An 18,515-nucleotide genomic window follows, 5' to 3' on the forward strand; every position below is an offset into this window, starting at 1 on the left:
TTAAAAAACAGTTTATTCTTTTGAAATCTGAATTTTTGATAGCACTTACTCCTGTCTCTAGAGTACGAGAGTCTTTCCTTATTTTTTTGTCTTTCCACCTCAGTTCACACACACTCAATCGCTGGCCTCAAGACCGATGCATATTCATTGACCACCAACTTATTTTTACCCTCTAGGGGCAAAGGATGGGAAACAGACACCAAAGCAATCATATCATATTATATTATACAACATTTTCATATATGCCCTGTATGCTGTTCCCCTTTTCCACAAACATCAGGTGTGCAGTGAGATTGTGATGGAAGCACATATGCCTTTCATACACACACTCTCAGGTACTTCTGTGTGCCTCTGTAGTTCACAGCCTACTTCCTGGAATCCCTACCATAGGGGCAAAGTCCTTCACTTTGAGAGAGAAGAACTCCTACACTTTGAGAAAGAAGAGAGTGAGTCATCAGGATATGTATTGTATTGTATTAAGTATACATTATTTCTGATATTGTTAAGCAGTCTTCAAGGCAACCGCGGTGGTGCAGCGGTTAGCGTTGCCACCTCACAGCAAGAAGTTCTCCAGTTCGCTCCTCAGCTGGGGTGACTTCTGTGCAGAGTCTGCATGTCCTCCCTGTGGTCGCGTGAGTTGTGCTCCGGTTTCCTCCCACCCCAAAGACATGCTGTAGGTGGTTTGGACATGCTAAATTGGCCCTGGGCATGAGTGCGTGCATGTGTGTGCCTTCTCTGGAAGGTTGGGTGCTGGGCTGGCAGCTTGACACTGTAAAACTCCCCTGCCAGTCATGAGCAGACAGGTGATCCGCTGTGGCAACCCCTAACTGGGAAAAAGCCAAAAGAAGATGATGAAGTTAAGCAGTCTTCACTATGTAGCTTATACTGCTTTCAACCCATCACCACCCTATATTTTTCAACAGGCTACTAGTAATCAGTCTTCAGATCTTCTAGGACTATGCCTTGTGTTAGTAAAATATGGAGGTTTAGCCTTCTAATTTTTTTTTCTGAAAATAAGCAGTGTAGCTTGTCAGCAAACATTGGGTAGACTGAAGTAGATGTAGAGATGAGACCATTGTGGTAGTACATATACATAGCTGCTGTCTTTATGATGTCTGGTAAAATTTCCTGCTTGGTGTCTTTGTTTCTTTGGTACAAGAGTTCATAATTTAGGGCTAAGTATTGATGACTTTCTAGAAATCTAAAAAAAAAAAAAAAAAAATAGAAAGTAGATACTACATTGATAGTTCCTGACAGTATCCCTGGATGCGTCTTAAATAACATGAAGCACAATTTATACATACCCCTACCAACACTGTTCAGTCACAGCCTCCATTCTCCATATAGGTTTTGTACCAAGTGAATGGAGAACAGCTACAGTTCTTGCCCTGCATAAGGGACGACCTTCCATATACCCAGACAATTGCAGACCTATAAGTCTGACCAGTTTCATATGCAGTGCAATGGAAAGACTTATTGTGGAACTAATCAATCAGGACATAGGAAAACATCAAACACTGGTCCCATCTCAGTTTGGATTCATCAATGGCAGGTCATGCTTACTCAACGTGGTGGATTGTTTTGAAATGGTCACCAAAGTAATGGATGAAGGCAAAACAGTACAAACCTTGACCTGGCCAAAGCTTTTGACATAATTCCCCACTCACGCATAGTAGAAAAGATAAATAAACTGGGAATAAACCCCTTTGTCACCCACTGAATTGCTACAGTTAGGATGTAGGAAATCAAAGTAAGGGAAGTTACCTACATAAAGAGACCAGTCACCCATGGAGTCCCCCAGGGTGCTGTGCAGGGATCTCTCCTGTTAGGCATCTTCTTTTCTAAAGTAAAAGCAAATACCAAAGGGTCTGTCTGACTTAAGTTTGCAAGGTTTTCCCAAATAAATAACTGGTGCCAAAAATGAATTATTGTATCCTTTGGGAATCATCTATCCCAGGGAGCTACCATATAAACAATGCGTCTGTGAAAGTTGACCCACTTGTTTGGTAATTTATGTGGACAGTGACCTACCTTTTGACCAACATGTGTCTATTTTTGTGAGTAAGGCCTTCTATATTGCACAACTTATAAACAAAGGGATTGTGTCTAGATCTGGGGATGTCATTGTTCCCCTTTACTCAGCCCTCATTAGGCCAGTCATTGAATACAATACCCCCTTTGACACATATCTGTCCAGATCCATGCAACAACTGGAACACCCACAGAAATACCATATGGAAAGGATACAAGGCCTAATCAACATGTATTACATTGATCAACTCAAAGCCCAGTCACTATATTGTTTATCCTATAGATTGCTAAAAGGTGACCTGTGTCTGACATACAAGGCATCGTCCAACCCAATACTGATGGACTTACTGCACATCAGCAATCAGATGGCATCAAAAATACTTGTTCTAGGGATATAAACCTTTTGAGTAACAACAGAATGGTTTGGAGTTAAAGGTATATCTCGCAGAGGATACTGCTGCTCTGGAACAGACTCTCCATCCACATAAAACAAAGTTCATTCCTGTCCATATTCAAGCACAACTTGGATCTGTGGATGGGAAACAGAAAATTTAGCCCAGGACTGCCACCTGTACTACTACTGGACAGAGATAGCTCCTAAATGCTTTATCCCATGCATGTCTCTCCTCAAATTATCTGTGGTATCATCCCAGTTATTCCCATTACAAGTAATATATAATTATCAACCATGGGATGGGTGAGGCCAGTCTGTAACCAAATGAGATAGGTTAACTCGAGCACAAAAAGGAAAATTGGCTGTCAAGGGCAGCTAACCTAGTAATTATACCTGTAAACCTACAGATTATGCAATTTTATCTCTTGAAAGCTTGTATTAAGCATACTTACATTTAGTATTTGAAACGTTTATTACTTACTATGCAGAAGAATTTAGCACATCTGAACCAAGACAAGTATGTGTACATGTAGCATTAATGCCTTTTTTTGTTTTGTTTTGCAAAACCCTGTTAAGATGTGATGTTTAATATTTGGACTGAAATAAAGGAATAGAAATTAGAGTTAGATGTTAATATTTTATCGCAGTTTTTGTGACATTTTCAGTAACTAATCTCACTCACCTTTTGCATGCTGCACTAAGTATGGCTTTCTTCTTACTTTGGCCTTGAAACGTTCCATTTTTTTCCCCAGAAAATCCAAGTTTATCCAGATTTTCAGAGTTAAGATCTCCATCATGTTTTTTTTAATAAGTCCTAGTTAACTCGTTCTTGTCCTATTCTGCACTGCATAGTTGCTCTTACCCTGCTTTTGTAGCAGATGTTTCTTCTTAATGGCATTTGAAAACTATTTAAGTCATGCAGCTGTATAAAGATGCTGTTCACCTTCTTCTCTGATGTTTGACTTCAGGACCTGTATCAAGACATGCATTAGTCTCCAGCTTATAAATGAATGATGATACCTTTGTCATACTTGTTGACACTGTGTGTCATTGTATTTGAACTGAGTGGTATAGATGATAAGTCTCATGAGGATCTCCCTCTTTTGCTTCCATTTTTTTTTCTTTCTTTCTTTCTTTCTTTCTTTCTTTCTTTCTTTCTATGGTGCCTGGCATATAGGATTACACTGGAGACACACTCTCTCTCTCTCCCATACACACACTCTCTTGTGATATTTGTTAGAGCCTGCAATATGAGCACAGCCAACATGCTTACTGTTTTCTTGCCTTTACCAGAGATCAGTCCTTCACTAGCTCATATTCTGCTCCAGGAAAACCAGAGCAGTGCACTAGATGTTCCATCGTCTCTCTCTTGCTAATCTTGTGATTAACTGGGCTCACTAATGACTTTGGGGCAGATGTCATCATTCCTTTGCAGCATTTAGCCATACATGTCCTTATTTAATTTTTAGAAAAAAATAACAACTGTGCCTCTAGACTATATGTACAAATGTATATATGTACATTAATAGCTAAAATATTCTATTTTATTTTTTCATTTTCAGTATGCCCTTGTACTTTGCAATTCTATTGGGACACCTCTGGATTCCAAATATATCGATGTTGGTAAGTATGCACTTTTTAAAACAAATTAGTAGAATAAACATCACATCTGAGTTTAAGGAAATTGTACAGTTGTAATCCGATAATTGTATGTTTTCTTAAAATAAGTTTTAATGTCAAAAAGCAATGGTTTAACATTAGTTTTATTGAAAGATCTTCAAATGAACTTAATTAAGTCATGTATTCTGATCTTGCTTCAAGATGCTTTTGCAGAGTGTTTAGTTCACTTGAATTTTAGGACTGGTTCATTTATTTGATATTTTTCAAGATCTCTGCAGTGGATAATTGGAGAAATCTTTCTCCTGAGAGCTGCTCTCAGCAGACATTTTACTTTCTACATCTCTATGTGTGTGTATATGTATGTATATATATATATATATATATATATATATATATATATATATATATATATGTATATATCCAGTAATACTTGTTATGACATTGGTATACTAGGCTTATAGTGCTTGCCAGTTTTGTGCTTAATGTTTCTTTTTTGTGTCTAACATCGATTATTCTTCTGGCATTCTTTGTAATGAAATTACCATATTAGGTAGTGAAGGAATTAGGCCTTCTTAGTGTACCTTCAGTCATCAGATCACCAGCCAGGAGCTATGTCAGCCTTGCCACTACTACCTGAGATGGGAAAACAATGCCAAGAAGTACCTAATGTTTCAGTTGTTCGGCCCAACCATTCATCATAGGTGTAGGGAGAAACATGAAACCTTTGTTGAGGCTAGGAGGTTGTCTGCAGAAAAGGGACATTGGTATTAGCATTAGCAGTATGGTCCAATGTTTAGTCTCAGGTGAAAAACAAAGAGAAGGTGAAGGTAAGAAAGTGGAAACTGTTCCCATAAGTATGCTATTTTCAGAGCTTTCACCCCTTCACTGACTTTGAGCTCTCCTTCAGCTAGCAAGGGCTTGAGATGACACCTTTTAGTGTCTGATACCTAAGAATGTGGTTGGAAGAGTGATCCCTAGGAAACTATTTTGAGAAGTATGTTTGAGGGTTTAACTGTCTTGCAAGTCATGCTGGAGGACTGATTGTTTCATTAGCAATAGTCTTTCAGGTCTAGTGCATGCTGTGAGTTTGCACTGAAGTCAGAACAGTGTATTCCTCCACCCCTAAGACAATTTACTGAATGACTTCAGTGAGAGTTAAGGAGGCTTCTGCTAGTGCATTTAAATCTGGTGGGTTGTTGGTTTCTTCCCACTGCATTGAACTTGTGGTTGTTATTCACCCCATGATGAGATGGGATTGTGCGGTATGAGTATTTTTTAAGTGAATTTACTCTGATGCCAGCACAGGAGCCTTTGCTGGCCTCTCATATGTCAGTACCACATTCAGTAGGTGCTCACACTTGTGTTGAGAAGGCTGTCATCTATCCCCAGTACACATCTAATTTGTTGCTTATGTCAGAGGTGCAGAACAATTGCAGCCCCACAGGCCTGGGGAGGCATAGTGACGGAGGTACCTGTCTTGGAGATGGACAAAAGTAATGACTTGTCCCCTCTTGCTGGTTCATCTCTGTCTAATTTCTCCAAACATGTTGGGTTTCTAATACCATAATGGGAATGAACCACATCCAAAGTTGAAATATGATTAAGTTTGTGAAATTAGTATTGTTTCAGTCTTTGATGTTAGCCAAAAGTGTTCTTCGCAGTACGTACAATGTGCCCAATGTTAATTCCTCCTGTAGTGTGTATGGAGTTACATGTATTGGTAGCTCATCTAAATACGACTGTAAAGTCTTTTTTTATGAGACCCATTGCTTCTGCTACTATTGGAACTGTCTGGGTGTCTTTCTTCCACATTGCCCTCGTTTTTGCCTGCAAATCCTGGTATTTTATGACTTTGTGTCTCTCTGTACTTATGACACTATAAACACTGAGTGTAACAATTTCAATGATCAATGCTAATTTTGTCTTCTTTTCATGGACCACTATATCTGGGTTACTGGCATCTGTTTTTTGAACTGTTGGTGATGGGTGGTCCCATGTAATATAAGTTTCATCATTCTCTGTAATGCTTTGTGGCTAATATTTCCTGTGATTTTCAGCTACTTTAATATTGTAATGTTTGCACAATCCCCATTGCAACAGTCTTGGCACATTATTATGCCTTTCAGTATACAGGCCTTCTGCCATTAGTGTATTGCACCCAGCAACAGGATGTGCAACTGTTTCCAATTCTGTTCTACAAAGCCTGCATTTGTCTGTTTCTCCCACATGTTTAATGAACTTGATAAACCAACGTAAACATAGTCCACTCTCCTGAGCCGCTAACACTAACCTTTCATCTTTTGGTTCAAATATATTTCTCCTAAACCATTCCTGCATCAAACCCTGATTGACATGAGGTTTTTCCATTAGTTTTCTAGACTTGAAGCTATTTTTATACCTTTTCCACATTTCTTGCCTTTTACTTCTTGTATTTTTTCTTTTGCTTTTTGGCACTCAGTTGCTGACTGAATTTTGTCTGCTTCTGGTTTGGTTTCCATTCCTGCCTGATACAGATTTGCTTCTGCTAAACTAAGCAGGGAAGTTATCTTAAAGTTGTTCTCTTCATGATTCAAAACTTTCACTATGTTTGGATATGATGAGGTCAACAGATATGTATGCAGTCCTATGATTGCAGATGTATACATATAATCAGTTTCAAGGAGGCCTATACATTCTTCATAACAAGTAAGAAGCATTTACCAGTAAGGGTATGTAGGGACACAGTGTCGTCTTAGTTCTTTGAAACCAGTCCGAATCTGTGGGTGTGCTTGACGTGGTTCAGCCTTCTGGGGGGGTTTTCCAGTGTTGTGAGCTTGTAGATGTTCTTCGTGTTTCACTGTTGTCTTCACATTTGGGTTATCCCTGCCAGGGTAACCATCGGCTGGCCCGAATACCAGAGGCTTTAGTATTTCTACGTCAGTTGCTGTCACTTCAGGACTGACTTCAGGTCATCAGTAGTATAAAGTAAGGCAGCTGACGCCATTACCCCAGTCTTTCTTGCCGTGGAGCCCAAAGCAGAGGCAGTTTACACGAGTGCCTGTCGGCCGCTACCTGAGTTTTGTCTACCGATTTGAAGCTGAAGTCTTCTAAAGCTAAGTACTCCATAGGGCATCTTTTTTCTTGCACTAACCGATGTCAGAAAAAGTTAGCAATTGTCTCACCTGTGGAAAGCAAATTCCACACCTAGACTTTCATTCTTACTGCGTCACTTGCTTAGGCCCAGACTACGACGTCACCTGCTGTTGCTTCTGTGCTTTGTTCACTGCCAGAACTATCCGTCTTCGGGCCCTTATTGTAGCTAGATATTTTCATTACAGTCCTCGAACTCCAATATGGCTTCGGTAAGCCATCCGCCAGCAGATGATCTGAAAAAACGTAAAGATAAAGACTGACACAGACGGCACAGGTCCAAACCTCAAATAAACTAAGAAAATAAAACTATGAAGCCACAATACACTGGACTGAAGAGCAAAGTGAAAATCGACACAAAACTGTAGTAAAATAGCACAATTTAATCCACATAAAGCACTTTTCGTCACAGTAAATGCTGTGACTTCTTCAGATGAATCATACATAGTAGCCTCCTACCCTTATATATTGAAGTTGAAGCTTCATTAACTCAGTTAAATAATTAATCAGTTAATAATGTCTCATCAGTTTAATGCAATTAGAACCTTAAGACACTTAATCACTATGTGTTTACATTTTCTTCCAAAACACAGATGTTCTTCATCTCACATTGCTGCAGTCCTTACATATGGGTAGTCCGCTGTCCTCGGTCGGCCCGAATATCAAAGTATTAGGCTGACGTCGGTCAAGGCGCTTAAGACTGACATCAGGACGTCAGGGTACAAATGCGCATGACCGACGTCATATCCTCAGTCTTTTTTGCCGCATGGTCCGATGCAGAAGCAGCGTTGCAAGTGCCGTTCGGCGTTCTGAAATTTTTCGAATTCGGAGTTTCAGACCGAGTCAAAGTTGGCTAAGTACCCCGTTGGGGAATATTTTGGTTTTTTCTTGCCTCAGTGGTTTACCGGATGTCAGAAAAAGTGAATAGCTGTATTTCTTGTGGGAAGCAGATACCGCATAGGGATTATCATTCTTTGTGTATTCCTTGTTTGGGGCCTGAGCACGACGTTGTTGGGTGTCGCTTTTGTGCTAGGTTCAATAAGCGCACTATTAAGCGAAGGTTAGATTGTGCTAGGTTGGTCTTCGGGAAGCGGTGCAATTATAATATGCCGTCGGATTCTCCGGCGTCCGCTTCTTCAAAGAAGCGCAAAGACAAAGCAGCTAAACCCAGGCAAGAAGAGTCGTCCGTACCGGACGCCGGTTCTTTAGAGGCGTCAGTGGAACCGGTGGTACCGACGGAGGCTTCTCTGGAGTTCCAGGGGGAGACTTTGATATTGCAGGATGTGGCCTCTCAGGAGGCAGGCCAGGCTGAAGGGGCTTCTCAGGTTACTGTACTCCCCTCCCTTCCTAGGGTGGTTAGGCCCTCTCCTTCTGTTTCCAAGGCTTCTCCCAGAGGCAGGCCAGGTTTAGCTTCTGTTGGTGTCACTCCTAGTTCAGCAGGGTCTGTGCCCAAGAAGCACATGCTTAAAATGGCAGAAGATTTAATTACTTTGATTAGAGGTTCTTTGCCCCCTCCTGATAAGAGGCCTAGGGTGGAGCCAGAGTTGGGGAGTTTTGAGCAGGCTTCGGATGTTTCAGAGTCTTCGACTGAAGACTTGCAGGAGTACTCTCCTTATTCTGATTCTGATGCAGATGATTCGACTCCTTCTGCTTCTCCTCCAGAGGATTTCTCTTTTTCAGAGACTCTTCATTCCATGAGGGAACATTTTAAGTGGGAAGGTCAGGACTTCTCTGATTCCAGGAAAAGGCTTAGGGAATTTTTGCTTTTGCCCCAGCATAGGCCCTTGGCTATACCACCTGTTCTGGATGTTGTGGAAGATGTGTTTGCAGAGGCTTCACTTAATCCTGATTCTTTGCCTCCTGCTCCTGTTAAACCGGATAGGTATTACAGGGTGCCTGAGGCTCATAAATATCTTTATAAGAGTCCTAGGGCGGACCCAGAAACTGTTAGTCAGGGACTTAAGGGTGTCAAGGCCTCTGTTGTAAAAAATCCGGTTCCTCCAGATAAAGAGGCCAGAGCTTTGGATAGATGGGGAAAGAAAGTCTATACTTCTTCCACCTTAGCTATGAGGGCTTTGAATTGCCAGTTTCACATGTTGAAATATCAAAACTATCTTCTTTCTCAGTTGAAGTCTAAGGTAGATGCTCTGGCGGAAGGCATTGAGTGTAAAGAATTGCAAGATTTGGTGCATGTCTCTGAACAAGTGGGTAAGCATTCTTTACAATGTGGTTTTGATGCTGTACAGGCCTCGTCTAGGGTGGCTGCCACTGGTTCAGTTCTTCGCAGGCACGCCTGGCTGAGGGATCAGAATTTATCTGACCATGTTAAGGCAAGGATTTTGGATGCTCCTTTACAGTCTGATGTGTTGTTTGGTTCACCTGTGGAGTCAGTCTTGAAGAAAATGGAAGACAAGGCTAAGTCTATGCAGGCTGTTAAAGATTTTTGCAAGTTCAGCCTCCAAGTTTAGTAGGAATTGGCCTGCTAAGGGGTGGACGTATCCTTCTTATGATTCTCAGTCTAGGGGTAGATCTAGACGTGGTAGGGGTAGAGCTCAGAGTTCCTTCAGACCTAGAACAGGGAGTTCACCTGCACAATCTTCGGGTGAGGGCAGGGGCCAGTCCTTTCGTAAACAGGCCCAATGACCTACCTTTTCAGCTGCCAGATCCTTCTTGCCTGGCAGCACCTTTGGGAGGAAGGTTGGCACTCTTCAAGGAAAATTGGAGTTTGATTACCCAAGACAGATGGGTATTGGATATCATACACCAAGGTTACAAGTTTTATTTCCATACCTTGCCTCCTTTCAAAGGCATGCCAGACGTTCCTCCTCAGCAAAGACTAGAGGCTCACAAACAAATTTCTCTGCTACTTCAAATAGGGGCCATACAACCGGTCCCTCTGCCAGAAGTGGGCCTAGGATTTTATTCTTGCCTGTTCCTAGTACCAAAGAAGGGGAACACGTGGAGACCAATTATGGATTTATCTATCCTCAACACATATCTGGACATTCCCAAGTTCAAAATGTTGACGTTACAACAGCTTTTACCTCTGCTGGGCAAAGATCACTGGATGGTGACTCTGGATCTCAAGGAGGCTTACCTTCATGTTCCTATCAGGCTCAGTTGCAGGAAGTATCTGCGTTTTCGGGCTGGGACTTCTCATTATCAGTTCTCTGCATTACCCTTTGGCTTATCTACTGCGCCCAGAGTGTTCACAAAGGTTCTGGCTCCAGTGATAGCTTTCTTCAGGCTAAGAGGAATACAGATCTATCCTTATTTGGACGATTGCCTGATTCTGGCCCAAGAAAAGGACGAACTTCTTCATCATTTACAGTATGTGATAGCAGTGCTAAGATGCCTGGGGTATTCTGTGAACGAAATAAAGTCCAGTCTAGTACCCTCTCAGGACATGTGCTTTCTGGGTGTGAGACTGAATACAGCATCCCAGATGGCCTTTTTGACCCCAGACAAACAAAAGAATCTTTCTCTGTACTTCCATCAATTGTCTCATCAGTCCAGGCTGACTGCAAGGACAGTCCTTCAAGCCTTGGGGTTCATGGCATCTTGTATTCTGGTGCTTCCCAATGCCAAACTGCATATGAGGAAGCTACAATGGTATCTCAAGAATGTATGGACACAGCACTGCCAAGATATGGACACTGTCATTCAGATAATACCTTGCATTCAAAAGGAATTTTTGTGGTGGGCTCAGGAATGTCACCTAAACAAGGGACTCTCTGTGACCCGGCCAGAGGCGAGTCAGATTCTAACGACAGATGCCTCAGACAAAGCTTGGGGAGCTCATCTAAATGGAAAGTGGGTACAAGACACGTGGCCTGCCAGACTTCAACATCTACATATCAACTTGAAGGAGATGTTAGCAGTCCAATTTGCATTAATAGCTTTCAAGGATTTACTTCTTCCAGGGCAGGTGTTGGTTCTAATGCAGACAAGCAATGATTTTGTGGGAGACTGCTCTCAGTTTACAGCTAAATCTTCAGGCAAGGTTTCTGCCGGGAGCACAGAACTCCTTAGCAGATGTGTTGAGCAGACAAATTATGGATCCCCACGAGTGGAAATTGGATCCTCATGTATTTCAGAAATTGACAGTGTTATGGGGAACTCCAGACATAGATCTGTTCGCTTCTCCACTAAACTACCAGCTGCCAAAGTTTTGCACAAAAAGGTTTCATCCCACAGCTTGGAAAGTGGATGCTCTCTCATTCAATTGGAGCAATCTTCATGTGTATGCCTTTCCTCCTCTGCCTCTCCTCCCAAAGGTACTCCTGAAGGTCAGACAGGACAAGCCAAAGATGATTTTAATAGCTCCAGATTGGCCTCGACAGCACTGGTACCCATTACTGAGAAGTCTGATATGGGAGCCTCCATGGCCTTTGCCTTCGATTCCACACCTGCTGTCTCAGGAGAACAGTCATTTACTCAATGTCAAACTTCACTCTCTGCATCTAACAGCCTGGCATATTCTGTTTTAAACCCTGGAGGGTCTCAGCTTCCACAGCAAGTTTTGAATGTTATTTTGGAGGCCAGAAGGCCTAGTACAAGGAAAGTGTACGCAGATAAATGGAGGAGATTTTTATTTTGGAGTACAGCAAAGGAATTTGATGTTTCTAAGCCTAATTTAAGTGTGGCTCTTCAATATCTTACTGAGTTACTGGACAAAGGTTTGTCCTTCTCCTCTATTAAGGTTCATGCTGCAGCAATTTCTGCTCACTATGACTGTGACCCACCATTGTTTTCTCATCCTTTGTTTAAGCAATTCCTTAGAGGGGCAAAGAATATAAGACCCCCACGTAGAGCTCCTACTCCTGCTTGGGATCTCAATTTTGTGTTGGAGAAACTCACTCTACAACCTTTTGAGCCTGCAGCTACTGCCGAGTTGAAATATTTATCATGGAAGACTGCTTTTTTGTTGGCCATTACCTCTGCGAGAAGGGTTTCTGAATTACAGGCCCTTATGGCGGTTGAGCCTTTCTTAATTTTCCATAAGGATAGGGTATCTTTGCGTACTAATCCTTCCTTTATGCCTAAAGTGGTTTCTAGTGTGGCTTTAAACCAAACTATTCATTTGCCTACTTTTTATGCAAACCCCCAAAATAAAGGGGAAAAGATTTTGCACACTTTGGATATACACAGGCAGTTGCGATATTATTTGAGCAGAACTAAAGGGTTCAGGCAGTCTCAGCAGTTATTTGTTTCATTTGCTTTGGGTTCTCAGGGCAAGCCTGTTTCAAAACAAACTATTTCTAAGTGGATTGGGTTTTGTATTGCTTTCTGTTATTCCCATCATGGTAAGGAGATTCCAGCTGGGATTAGGCCTCATTCCACTAGGGCTACTGCCACTTCTACAGCTTTTTTAGGGGGTGGCAACTAAAGATATTTTGGAGGCAGCTACTTGGAGTTCAGTGCATACTTTCTCTAAGCATTACCACCTTCCACTTTACTCTAAATATAGGGCTGGTTTTGCCACTGCAATTTTACAGGGCATTTTGGCAGCTCCTAATGCTTTATAGTTTTGCCATCCTCCCTTACCTCTGCTTTGGGATTCTACCCATATGTAAGGACTGCAGCAATGTGAGATGAAGAACATAGTACAGTTTTGTACCTACCATAAATGTAGATGTTCGAAGATCTACATTGCTGCAGTCCAATTTACCCTCCCTCCTTCCCTCTGTAGTTAGAGGCGGTTGTGTGGTTTGGGTTGTGAATATTGTGGATATTGTATATATTGTACATATGATTAGTGCAAGGGTGGTTGGTTGTTTTTTGCTGTCTTTTGGTTTTGGCCTTTCTTTTTAGGGTCTTCTGACATCTGGCGCAAGAAAAGACTGAGGATATGACGTCGGTCATGCGCATTTGTACCCTGACGTCCTGATGTCAGTCTTAAGCGCCTTGACCGACGTCAGCCTAATACTTTGATATTTGGGCCGACCGAGGACAGCGGACTACCCATATGTAAGGACTGCAGCAATGTAGATCTTCGAACATCTACATTTATGGTAGGTACAAAACTGTACTTTCCTACCCCACTAGCAATGAAAAAATGCCTTTTATCCATAGATATTTTACTAAAATTTTAATATGTATGTCCTTATATTTGTACTTTATAAATTTGTCTTTCTGTTGTAAACAATAACATCAATATAATACTAAAAAAATACTAGTGCTAATACAAGTGTGACTTCATTCTTTTAGCCTATCTAAATCGTGAGTCCAAGTGTACTTTATAATAAAAAATAATAATTAAACTTCTATACTTTAAAACAATTTAGTACTATCTAATAAGGCTTCTTACTTTCAAAATACATGAAACAGAACATATTTCATTCCGTACTGGGTACTGACACGCACTTGATGTTCTTCGTGTTTCACTGTTGCAGTCATCACATTTGGGTTGTCTGCCTGTTGGTAGCCCTCAGCCGGCCTGAATACCAGAGTCTTCAGATTTCTGCGTCGGATGCTGTTGCTTCTTCCAGGTCATCAAGGGTATAAATCATGCAGCCGGCACCATTACATCAGTCTTTCTTGCCTTGCGGTGCCCAAAGCAGAAGCAGTTCGCAAGTGCAGGTTGGCCGTCTCCTGAAATTTTTGTTTTTGAGTTTCAGACCCAAAGTCTTCAAAAAAGATAAGTACCCCATTGGGGATCCTTTTTCTTGCTCTAACTGATGTCAGTAAAAGTTAACAATTGTCTTGCCTGTGAAAAGCAAATACTTCATAGAGATTTTCATTCTTACTGCATCCCCTGTTTAAGCCAGACCACGACTTCCTTCGCTGTCGGTTTTGTGCCTTGTTCAACGCCCGAACTATTCCTTGTCGGGCTATTTTTGCAGCCAGTTAATTTTGTACTCAATCTCCGTACTCCGAAATGGCTTCGTTAAGCCATCCGACTACAGATCTTCCAAAAAAAGTAAGGATAAAGACAGAGACTGACCACATAGGTCCAAAACTGACGACGCTTCCGTTAAGCTAGTCGTGCTTTCGCAGCCCCTGATACCCACTACATCAGATTCACAGGCCCCTACTGAGACCCATTCGGAGTCCGGTATGCTGCGAGATGCTTCTTTGATTATGGAACCTGTGGATGTCTCTACCTTGGATGGGTCCAGAGCCACTGTGCAGGCACGGCTTCTGAGGGTGTTTTCAGGCCTACAGACATTCATATTAAACCGACACCATCGTTTCCATCCAGAAGTTCTGAATTCCACAGGCTAAAAACTCGCACTACGCCTAGAAAACCGATGACCAAACCACAGGCCCAGGCCCATATACCTCAAAAACAAATGCTTAGAATGGCTGAAGACCTTATTACCTTAATTAGGGGAATCCAGCCTTACCCCTCTAAGAGACCTAGAACTGATTTTCTTTCTGATTCTTCTGATCAGGAATCTGATATTTCTGCTCCTTCTGATCACCAGGATTTGCCCTTATCTACTTAGGAGGATTTTGATGCAGAGGATTGCATTCCCTCTTCTTCCCCTCCAGAAGATTTTTCTTTCGGTGAAACCTTGCATACTCTTAGGGAGCATTTCCACTGGGAAAGCCAGGATTACTTTCAGTCCAAAAAGAGACTTAGAGAATTCTTACTCCTGCCTCAACACAGGCCTTTAGCTATCCCTCCTGTTCTGGACATTGTAGATGATGCTTTCTTGGAATCTAGCCTTACCCCAGACACTTTACCTCCAGCTCCCAGAAAACCTGACAAGTACTACAGAGTACCTGACTCTCACAAGTTCCTGTTCAAGAATCCTTCTGTGGATTCACAGACCATTTCCCAAGAACCAAAAGGCACTAAGGCTACTACTGCCAAAAATCTTACCCCTTCTGATAGAGATTCTAGAGCCTTAGGCAGATTGGGTAAGAAGGTATACACTTCTGCTACTTTGGCCATTAGGGCTTTAAATTGCCAGATGTTCGTGTTTCACTGTTGCAGTCATTACATTTGGGTAATCTGCTGGCAGGTTGCCCTCAGTCGGCCTGATTAATGCGTCGGTTGCTGTCCCTTCTTCCATGACATCAAGTCATCAGGGGTGTAAAACATGCAGCCAACGCCATTACATCAGTCTTTCTTGCTGTGCGGTGCCCGAAGCAGAAGCAGTTCTCAAGTGCAGGTCGGTCAACTCCTGAAATTTTCATTTTCGAGTTTCAGAACCGAAGTCTTCAACTTAAAGCTAAGTACCCCATTGGGGAAACGTTTTCTTGCTCCTTACCGATGTCAGTAAAAGTTAATAATTGCATTACTTGTGGAAAGCAAATACCTCATAAGGTTTTTCATCTGTACTGTATTCCTTGCCTAGGCCCTGACCATGACGTTCCTTGCTGTCGGTTTTGTGCTTTATTTAATCAGCGCACTATTCGTCATCGGTACATTTTTGCCTCTAAATATTTTAGTTCTCAGTTTAATTATCCAGAAATGCCATTGGTTAGCCATCCAACTACCGGGATTCCGAAAACAATGCAAAGAAAAAGACAGAGACAGGCCGTCGAGGTCCAAAACTGCCAACGACGCTTCTCCTAAGCGCCAGTCACCAGTTCGCTGGTACTCAGTGAGGCGCTTTCACAGCCTCTGATACCCGCTACTTCTGACTCTTAGGCCTCTATTTGAGACCCAGTCGGAGTCCGGTATGCCGTGAGATGCTTCATCTATGGAACCCATGGATGTCTCTACCTTGGATGGGTTTGGAGCCGCTGTGCAGGCACTGGCTTCTGAGGGTGTATTCAGGCCTACAGACTTGCATATTAAACCGACTCCACCTACTATATGAAGGCCTAAATCTCGATCTATGTCTAAAAAACCGAAGCCCAGTCCACATGTTCAGGCCCCTATGCCTAAAAAACAAATGATCAAAATGGCTGAAGATCAACACCCCCCCCCCCCCTTCTAAGAGGCCTGGGGCTGAGCCTGACTCTGTTTTTTCGATTCTTCTAATGACCTGGATTTGTCCATCCCTACTTAAGAGGATTCTGATGCAGAGGATTCCATTCCATCTGCTTTTCCCCTTGAGGACTTTTCTTTTGGAGAAACTTTACATACCTTAAGGGAGCATTTCCACTGGGAAAGTCAGGAATTTTCTGAATCAAAAAAGAGGCTTAGGGATTTCCTTCTTCTACCTCAGCATAGGCCTTTGGCTATACCTCCTGTACTAGATATTGTTGATGATGTGTTTTTGGAATCCAGTATGGCCCCTGATTCCCTGCCACCGGTTCCTAGTAAACCTGACAGATACTACAGGGTTTCTGAGTCACACAAGTTCCTTTTCAAAAATCCTGTTGCGGATCCAGAAACTATTTTTCAGGGGCCCAAGGGCATTAAGGCTTCTACTGCTAAAAATCCTACCCCTTCTGATAGAGACTCCAGGGCGCTGGATAGATGGGGTAAAAAGGTTTATACTTCTGCAACTTTGGCAATCAAGGCTTTAAACTGCCAATTTCATATGTTAAAATATCAACAGCATATTATTGGACTGCTTAAACATAAAATGATGTTGATTTCTGACTGTGTGGAAAATAAAGATTTACAGGATTTATTGCATTCTGCTGAACAAGTTGGAAAACATACTTTGCAATGTGGTTTTGATTCATTAGAGGCCTCTTGCAGGGCTGTTGTGACTGGGTCTGTGCTTAGAAGGCATGCTTGGCTTAAGGAGCAATCTCTGTCTAATCATGTTAAAGCAAAATTGTTGGATGCTCCTTTAAATCAGGACTGCCTGTTTGGCAATAAGACTGAAGAAGTTCTAAAAAAGATGGAAGGTAAATCTAAATCTATGTAAACTATAAAAGATTTCTTACAAGTGCAACCTCCAAGATTTAGTAGGCACTGGCCTACTAAGAATTGGTCCTTTCCAGCTCCTTCCAGATCCTCTCAAGCCAAACCCAGACACACCAAAAGCTCCAGGTTTCAGTCCCAGGGGACTCTCAGGACTAAGCAATGGGAGGGCCTCCACTTCCAAATCTGGAAATAACAAGACCCCCCCCCCCCCATGGTAAACAGTCTCAATGACTTTCCTTTAAAATTACCAAGCACTTACCTTTTAGCCGCCCCTTTGTGGGGGAAAATCTGCTCTTCATGCAAAAAACTGGGAACTCATAACCCAGGACAAATGGGTTCTAACTATAGTGTCCCAGGGATACAGATTTCATTTCCACATGTTGCCAACATCAAACGGGTGGCCAGACCTGCCCTTAATCAGTGGGCAGAGGCTCAAAAACAAGTATTTTCCCGCTTAAACATGGGGGGTATTCAACCGGTACCAGAAGAGGAAAAGGGACAAGGTATCTATTCCAAGCTTTTCCAGGTACCCACAAAAGACAAATCATGGCGTCCAATTCTGGACCTGTCTACTCTAAACACCTTTCTGGACATTCCAAAATTCAAGATGCTAACTGTTCACCAGTTATTTCCTATGCTAGACAAAGATGCCTGGTTGGCAACTCTAGATTTAAAAGAAGCTTACCTGCATATCCCAATCAGGGAATCTTGCAGAAGATACCTACGCTTCAAAGCAGGCTACTTGCATTATCCATTCTCTGCACTGCCCTTTGGCTTGTCTACTGCGCCAAGGGTATTCACAAAGTGCCTGGCTCCAGTAATTGCATTTTGCAGGCAAAGAAATATTCAAATATATCCATACCTGGATGATTGTCTAATTCAGGCAGAAAACCAGGCCATACTTCTAAATCATCTGGCATTTGTAAAAAGGGTTCTAACTTCTCTGAGGTACACCATAAACGAAAAAAAAAATCACATCCGGTACCCTCTCAACAGATTACATTCCTGGGTGCAAGCTTGAATACAACTGCCCAGATGGCTTTCCTCACGCCAGAAAAGCAAATTAGTTTGGTAACTTGCTTCAAACAAGTGACTACAAAAACCCTGCTTTCTGCAAGGCAAATGCTGCAAGCCTTGGGGTTCATGGCCTCCTGCATTCTTCTAATTCCATATGCAAGAATGCATATGAGGAAACTTCAGTGGTACTTAAAAAGTCTATGGAGTCAACATTGTCACAGCCTGGAAACAATGATTCCTACCATACCTTGCCTATGCCTGGAGTTCCTATGGTGGGCAGAGGCCTGCCACCAAAACAAGGGTCTTCCATTCACACTACCCCCTGCTGCCCAAACCCTAACTACAGACAACTAATGGTAAAGACAGACAGCACCACAGTTATGAGGTACATAAACAAGCAGGGGGATACACATTCCTATCCCCTCTGCAGACTAGCCATGGCATTGTGGAACACAGCCTTGAGCTACCAAGTGCACCTACAAGCTCAATTCCTGCCAGGAAAATTGAATACACTGGCAGACGGACTAAGCAGAAATCTCATGG

The 18,515-nt window shown here is 42.3% G+C and overlaps 1 protein-coding gene across 1 annotated transcript in view; it reads left to right on the forward strand.

Annotated features, from left to right (window-relative positions):
- WDR35 (WD repeat domain 35) overlaps positions 1–18,515 on the forward strand; it is a 2,872,164-nt gene that overhangs the window by 1,054,976 nt on the left and 1,798,673 nt on the right. The window contains exon 12 of the mRNA XM_044065775.1: positions 3,988–4,048. Coding sequence (XP_043921710.1) covers positions 3,988–4,048 — 61 coding nt within the window. The remainder of the gene's footprint in view (positions 1–3,987; positions 4,049–18,515) is intronic.

Source organism: Protopterus annectens, chromosome 1.part0, assembly GCF_019279795.1.
Source record: "Protopterus annectens isolate FY-2018-M chromosome 1.part0, PAN1.0, whole genome shotgun sequence".
NCBI lineage: Eukaryota > Metazoa > Chordata > Ceratodontiformes > Protopteridae > Protopterus > Protopterus annectens.